Source organism: Sorghum bicolor, chromosome 9, assembly GCF_000003195.3.
Source record: "Sorghum bicolor cultivar BTx623 chromosome 9, Sorghum_bicolor_NCBIv3, whole genome shotgun sequence".
In the NCBI taxonomy this organism is placed as follows: domain Eukaryota; kingdom Viridiplantae; phylum Streptophyta; class Magnoliopsida; order Poales; family Poaceae; genus Sorghum; species Sorghum bicolor.
In genome coordinates, this window is record NC_012878.2 from 49,201,755 (window position 1) to 49,210,087 (window position 8,333).

Genomic DNA, 8,333 nt, shown 5'->3' on the forward strand with positions numbered 1-8,333 from the left:
TTGCAATGGCTATACATGTCTAGCAAGTGTATGTTTTAATTGTTTTTAAATGTATGTTGTAAGTGTTTCATCTAGATATTATATATGTTGCAGTGGCTATATACGTATGTTGCAACTCTGTATTCGAAATGTTTGAGCCGTTTCATCTGAATGTTGTATGTTTTCATCCGGATGTTGTAGATGTTGCAACAACTATACATGTATGTTGCAAGTGTATATTCTAAATGTTTCACCTATTTCAGAGATATGTTGCAATTATTTCATCTCAATATTAAATATGTTGCAGTAATATTACACATATGTTGCACACATATTTTTTAATTGTTTCATCCGATTTTCAGCATATTTTATTGCAACAAGTGTTGCTCCCCCACGCTCTAGCAGACCAACACCCAACGAAAGTAGAACCAGGCGCCCCTGCACCACTACGATTGGTCCCCACAAGGGTACTGTACACCTCCTGCACCACTAGGTTTGGTCCCCACAGTACACTGTAGCATACAGGAGTCAACATAGATAACGCCTTGTGCTTCTTTTGGGTGAGCCCATGCGCATGCAGGGGTAGCATTAACATCAACACACTTGGGGCACTGGGAGCAACAAGTACAACAGTAGCACGCGCGCAACAGAACAGCGCGGGGCACGAAGCCTACCGGCAACAGCAGCAGCATGCGAGCGAAGTGGCAATTAGCGCGGGGCGCGAAATCTGCTGACAAGAGCAGCGGCGTGCGAGTGGGGCATAAGAATAATTTATGTAAGTTTAAAAAAACTAGGAGAAATAACGTATTAATTAATTTAGATGAAAACGGGAAGCAGGCACCAACGTCGGGACGCGTCTCGCGCGCCGGACGTCTGGGCGTTAGGATAATCATTTATTTAAACATCAATTATAAATGTATGGAAATTTTTAGATTTTTCAAGAGATAAATATAACTTTGAAAGCTAACCAAGATATTTTCATGAACTCTAATTATTTTATTTGGGTTTCCTTGTATCCCAATCTGTCTCAAAGACATTTTTTATGGAATTTTTAGAAGCTTAGAGATTTCTCCAAGTTCAAACCTTGTCATGTATTTTTAACTAAGCAAAGGATTAAACCATCTTAAAAATCACTTTAAACCAGGTAGAGAGTTAATTTCAACAATTTTGAACGTAAACTCTCTGATTTTAGAGTTTGTAAAAAAAAGAAAAAAATACAATAATTTGGAAGGTAAAATAGTTTTTTTTTTCAGTAAAACTCAGGCCTCAAACAGCGAGCGACTCCACGCTCCCAGTCCCAGCCCATGAGCTCAATCTCACAGTCCAGGCCCACTTCTTCTTCGTCGCTAACGCGTAGCTCCCTCCTCCTCCCTGTCCCGCGGCAGGCGACACGGCGGTCCCTGGTGCGTTGCTACTTGCCAGCACCCAGCGGGCAATCGCTAACCGCGCCGGATGCCGGATGCCGCCTGCCCCAGCCACCACGCTTGCCTCCTTCAACTCCCTCCTCGCGTCGCTAGCGCGCTCCGGCCGCCCCGCGCAGGCGCTCTGCACGTTCCGGGACATGCTTGCGCGGGGCGTCCGGCCGGACCAATTCACCTTGCCCCCCGTGCTCCGCTCCTGCACGCTCACAGGCGACGCGGGCCTAGCCTCCACCTCCCACGCGCTCGTCGTCAAGCTCGGCGCCCAGGAAAACCTCTTCGTGGCGTCTGCGCTCGTGCTCTGTTACGCGGGCCTGTCGAACCTCCCGGACGCCCGGAGGCTGTTCGACGGAATGCGCGAGCGGGACGCGGTCCTGTGGACTTCCATGCTGTCCGCCTACGCGCAGGGAGGGGAACCAGACGCGGCGCTGCGGTTCTTTGGTAGCATGGTGGCAGCAGGGATGGAGCTGGACGCGGTGGTCATGGTCAGCCTGCTGCTCGCTTGTGGGCAGCTCGGGTGGCGCCGCCATGGAAGAAGTGTGCACGCCTGCTGTGTTCGGAGGTTCCTAGGGATGCCACTGTCCCTTGGCAACGCACTTGTGGACATGTACGTCAAGTGTGGGGACTTTGCATTCGCCGAGAGGGTGTTTGCTGGGATGCCTAGACGGGATGTTATCTCGTGGAGTGCTCTGATCCTTGGTCATGGTTTGAATGGGCATTCTGATGTTGCATTGAGATTCTTCGATAGAATGGAAGCTGAAGGAATCCGACCGAACTCAGTTACTTTTCTTGGGGCATTGTCAGCTTGTGCACATTCAGGCATGGTGGACAAAGCGTATGCAATCTTAAAGGGGATGAAACTGTGGGGTATTGAGCCTGAACTGAAACACTACTCTTGTATGGCTGACACGCTTGGGAGAGCAGGGCATGTTGTCGAGGCTGTGAAGCTCATAGAGGAAATGCCTTTTGAGCCTGATGAGGCCATTCTTGGAGGTGTACTGGCAGCCTGCCGAGTGCATGGAGAAATGGAGTCTGCTGAATGGGTTTCAAAGAGATTGATGGACATGTCTCCTGGAAAGAGTGGCTACTATATGAGCTTGGCAAACATATATTCAGATGCTGGGAGGTATAGTGATGCAGAGAGAATAAGAGGCTTGATGAAAGAAGTTAAAGTCAACAAGCTTCCTGGACATAGTTCAGTAGAATTAGATGCTGATAGGTTCCATATAATGAGCAATTGAGTCTGAAGTGCTTGAACAAAATCTACTCTGTTGGGGCACACACCTCACTACTGCAGTGTATGCATTAAGTTAAAGGGTAAAGAGAAAAGAGTACGTCATACAATAGTGGAAGAAAGAGGGAATGAGATGCATTGGCAACTCAGTGCGAGTATACACTATACAATAGTTAGGCTCAGTGTTTCGTGTTACTGTATTGTGCTAAAATGTGAGGAAGCCACTTCTTGAGATGATATGGATAGGTTGATAGAGATAAAGCATTATGGTCACAAATTGAAATCACACAATCTTTCAGTGTCTTTAAGAAAGGAGAAAGGGACTGTCCACTATGTGTGGTTTGGAGGTTATCACAGCTTTTGAAACTGACATATGGCCTCCAGGTCTGTGGACACATGAGCAGAAATGTTTGGTCATGAGTCAAGACTCACTCTATGTTCACAAGTGGATGCCACTGTTGTGGGTTTCTTTGCTGATCTGTTCTCTGTCACAAACCTTGTCTTACTATAGGACACGAGATGGTAAAATCTAAAATGATAGCTAAAGAGGGTTCTATTGACTAAGTTCGTCACTTAGTCTTATATGTAGTAGCTAATAGACATCTCAAGCACTTAGTCTTATATTGACTAAGATGGCCTCAATTTTTCTGGTGTATTAAGTTTCTGCATTGATTCTTGAATACTGCACAGTTCCTTGATACAACTATTACATGAACCGAGAAGTATCTGCAATGTGATAATATCTGTACATGAACTCGTGAGGCAAAAGGTATTGACTTTCTTTTTCACAATAGTTTTCTCTGCATTGACACCTTTTGTTTACCCACCTAGAAATGGCTTTTCTTCCATTCATTCACATTAAGCAGAAATAGGGGTGATTACTCAGTTTGAGAACTTTGATGGCAATGCTGGTATAGTAGTCACATGATTTTGAGTAAGTTCATTTGTAATTGGATAAATTCACATTTGAGACTCCCTGCCTAACAGGGAGATATGGCATGATGTTATACTATTTATTTATTCACCTAAAACTGTGTCAACTGCCATCTTGGGGTAAATAGGCTATCAGCATGGCTGCGATCTTCCAAAGATTGCTTGACGAAATAACAAGTTATTTTAAGGGTTTTATTACTTGTGCTAGAAACACAATACAGCTTCCACCCTAATAGTAGACACTCATATAACTACTAACTCAGTCCACCTTTTCTACTTATCCAATTCCCTCATCTTTGCTGAGAAAGTTCAGGTCAATACAACAATGTTTTCTCTAGATGTTCACGATTAAATATTCTCAAGGGCTAGGACTCATATTTCTCTTGAAATTGCATAAGCAATAATGCAGACAACAAGAATTTAGCTTTCTAAATGCCACTATGAAATGTCTGGAAAAGCATGGGAGCATTTGTCAAGAGTTGTCTACCTAGACAATTCACTTTCATATCTTTTCAAATCGTGAATTGTCTACCTAGATGATAATTATGAGACTATATCAAAATAAAGTTGAGCGCTGATATTTCGGGTTTCGGGTACAAGCTGCCAAGCTGATGCATCTTGTGGATGCAACTGAGCTGAGAGGCGAGCATTCGCCTTCACAAACTGTAGAGTGATTTTGTTTCAAGTGCGCTGGTATCATCAAGGTCCCAAGGAGCTACAGAGAGATTATGGAAAATGTGCAAGAAATCATGAACCACAAATATCAGTTCTAACTCGTAGTAACACCAGGATCCAAACAAAATGCAAATATTTTTTTTTTCTGAAGAAACTGGTATTTGTTTATTTTTCTTGTGCTAAATTTGTGAAGTATATTTCTTATTATCCATGCATATCTTATGCTATTGGAAAACAAGCTATGTTCTATGTACTCCCTCTAGGCAGCTTTATAAGGCATAGTCAAAAAAAAAACATGGCACGATCACCCAAATTACAAATGGATCATTCATTTTATTCTATATTATAATTTTTATGATTATAAAATTATGATCATTGGATAGTATATTTGATCATGAATCTAACCATATCAAGTTTGTATTACAATAGTTAAAAATTGTTCACCAAATTATTGGTCAAAGATTGTGAAGTTTGAATTTTGTTTTGCGTATTCGCCTTATAAAGCTGCCTGGAGGAAGTATAATCTAATGTGATAATGTGAAGATTTTTGCTGACAACTTCTAGTCCAAGCAGATGTCTAATATATCTCTGCACACATGTTAGTCCATGTAATTGGGTTGTCATCAAGATCACCAAAACTACACAATGAATATGGCTTGTCAGCACCACCATAAATTGAGGGTCAAAAGTGAATGGTTTTATACTTACAAATTGAAGTCTAGACTCATACCATAGTTGGAGGATGTAAAATGGAATTTTCTCAACAAAGGATATAGTTATTGCATTGTTTAGGATTTCACATTTATTTTTCTACGGACCTATGAACAAACCTAGTAAAGCGATGACATTATTATCTTTTGTGTTCCATCAACATCTTGGGAAGTCTTAATCGATTTGATTAGAGTAAGTAGTTTATCAACTTGGGTTAAGGCTAGGACTTTACAGTATATTTGGTTCATAGGATGAGGTAGGATGTGATCATCCCATTCTAGTTTTCATGTGTGGTTGGTAGATGAGAAGGTATGGAATAACTCCAAAAGAGAATATTTCTATAGATGTTGGATGAAATCATCCTAGAAAGTTTCTAGAATGCTGCCATCCTACTCGTGGCATGAGAATGATAATAGGTCTGATGTCATAAAGTGGGATAGATCCATCCTATTTTAAAAACTAGGATGGAACCATCCCATTCCTAAAAAACAGACTGGAACGGAGCCATCCTATCTCACGTCACTCTTTGACAAGTGTCACCTTAATTTCCCATTATGTGAATCCAAGGAAGGACCTTAGTTCAGCATATTGCAATATCCAAGTCTTAATTAAGGTGCTAACCATGATTGTCATCACCTAATTCACACGTCTTTTGTACTTCCTTAGGTAAGGCTACTAATGCAATGATCTCTTTGCTCTAAATATCATATGTTTAGGTTTTGGTCCTATATCAAACTTTTATAACTTTAACTTTATAGAAAATATACCAATATCTATAATGCCAAATAAATGCACTATCAAATATATTTCATGGTGGATTTAATGAAGCTAACTGATGTGTTTAGATATGGTGAATTTTTATAAACTTGATCAAAGTTTTAGAGAAGGTTAACTTGGAACATACTAAAGCATCTTACATTACGGAATGGAGGGAGCATGTTACTTTCTAACCACACTTTGCTAATGAGGACATGTCTAACCAAGTTATATAACTGCTTGGCTGGTAGCAATATATATGTCAAGTTTCTTTGTAATTTTTCATGAGCTTAATACTGTGTTGTATGAAGATTCTTTGTTCATTCTATAGATTTTGAGAAATTTCCTTCAAAGCCATTCACAACTATAACCATCTCTTGTGTTCCATAAAAACTATGGATTTCCTTGGTTGTCATTGATTTAGATTTTTCTTTCTTATATGCCACTACAGTCAATTTGAACTGTACACAAGCAACCATCCTCACAGAGATGAAACTGGAAGCTCCGGATGATGTCGCCATTGATGTAGCAATAGAACTTGGGTACAGGTACTTGGCAGGCCATGTAGCTGATTTCTTCAGTCTCAAACTCATACTTGAACTAAAATCTTCTTTAATTTTAGATTGAACCTTAGCTTTTGTTTCAAATTTCTTCAATTTCAGTCTCCAATTTGAACTCAAATCGTTTGATATGTCTTTAATGTACAGATCTTTCTCACTTTCCACGTTTGCTTTAGCTCTTCTTGGATTTGTATACATTCTTTGTTCACTTTGTTGGCTGGATGCACTTGAAATATGTTGCTTGATTTAGGATTGACCATGCCCGATGTAGCCATTGCGGTAAACTGCATATGTGATGAGGGTTGTGGATCGGTTGGTTCGGGATCTAGATTGAGGCAGTGAGCCCATGGTTGTGTTGTGGCATTTCTTTTACCCGAGGAGAACCCCATTTCCATTCAACCAGAACATAAATACAAACATCTCAATGAGTTTATAGTGAAGAATAAAGAACAGCTTGACACGAAGGCTATAAGAATCAAAGGAAATACAGGACGTAAATTACTTTGGAGTTCAAATCAGGCAAAGTCCTTACTTACTCTGCTGTTAGGCTACCTACACCTACAACATAATTGCATTGATCAAGTTCAAGACCCCAAAAGTCTTCGTAGACCTCTTTCCGATGAAAAATCTTTTTTATGTAATTCTAAATGTGAAGCAAGTCTCTGTATCTTATTGGTGAAACTGATATCGAAAGAATTTTGAAATCTAACGATTAGAAGAGCGGTGGATAATAAGGATCCACACAAATGAGTTGCATAGCTTAGCCTCTGTCTTACTGTGGCTGTTGGATAGAGTTAGTCGATGCTTATTTCTCAGATACCATCATTGTTTCTTCTCCGAGAAAAGAAGACCAGGAACTCTCAAAATCAAAGGTTGCTACATTACTTATCTAAGTATCGAAGAGGGCGCTTAACCGCTAGCACAAGTGGAAGCCATAGTTCGGCTATCCCTGCCAAAAAAACTAACAAAACCTTGCCCAACGGGCACAACAATAGGATCGTAAACAACCACCACAACAAAAGTTCAACTAGGAAAACTATTGCTAACATGCAGTATTCAAGACTAAAAAAACCAGCAACCAGATGTTGTCACTGCTCTTGCACTCCCCGTCATCTTGTGTTTCTTCATTCACCGTTGAGATGTCCTCCGTCTTGTTGCAACTCTTGGACGTCATAATCTCCATAGCTACCTTCAGCATAGTGTTGACTCCATCAACTAGAGTCTAATTGTCCATTTCCACAAACAAACCTGTCCAATAATGCATCAGCACACATGCATGACATATAATTTCAATAGGATTTTTAATAAGTTTTTTTTGTGAAACAAGCTTCCTGGCTTTCCACATGGCCCAACAAATTATAGCTACCCCCCAAACATGTACTTTCTTTCATTGCGGGAGCCATTTGACACATCATGACCAACAATGAGACAAATCAGAGTGTATCATTGGCCCCCAAACATTTTTGCAATACATGCCAAAGAACTCTTGCTATAGGACAAGAAAAAAAACAAATGCTCAATTGATTCATTACAGTCACGGAAATATCATTCAGGGCTCACAACCCAATTCCTCTTGACCAAGTTATATTTTGTTAGCAAGGCCCCATTTTCCATGAGCCACATAAAGAATTTATGCTTTGTTGGGTTTTTTCCCATTCCAAATGTGTTTAAAATGTAAATCTGTTTCATTCTCAGTTAAGGCATTGTATACAGATTTGACAGAAAATCTTCTATTTTTTCTAGTTTCCATATAGTGCTTATCTGGGTTGTCATTAAACTGAAACAACACTTTTCCCAAATCTTATCCCACATATTCTTGAGGTCATCCACTAACCATCTTTCAAAAGTGAGCAGGACCTCACTAGTTTTAACCTTTGACACACTTACTTCCTACTTATTACATAACTCATAAAACACTAGTATAACTATGCATAGTGGCTCATCATCCACCCAATTGTCCTCCAAAAACCTAGTATGTAGCCCATTTTCCAATCTTAATGCGTCTGCCCTGCAGGTACACTGCTTAACTTTGATTAAGTGATACCACATGGAAGAATCATTCAATTT

General features: G+C 40.3%; 1 protein-coding gene across 1 annotated transcript; it reads left to right on the forward strand.

Moving 5' to 3' along the window:
- Nucleotides 1,295-3,436, forward strand: LOC8085129 (pentatricopeptide repeat-containing protein At4g14170). Its single transcript, XM_002439751.2, has one exon. It carries the CDS (start codon nt 1,439-1,441, stop codon nt 2,636-2,638), a length of 1,200 nt encoding a protein of 399 aa, XP_002439796.1. The 5' UTR covers nt 1,295-1,438; the 3' UTR covers nt 2,639-3,436.

What these genes read in the sequence shown, in the direction of transcription:
- LOC8085129 (XM_002439751.2), top strand. Translation starts at nt 1,439, where the DNA reads ATGCCGCCTGCCCCAGCCACCACGCTTGCCTCCTTCAACTCCCTCCTC.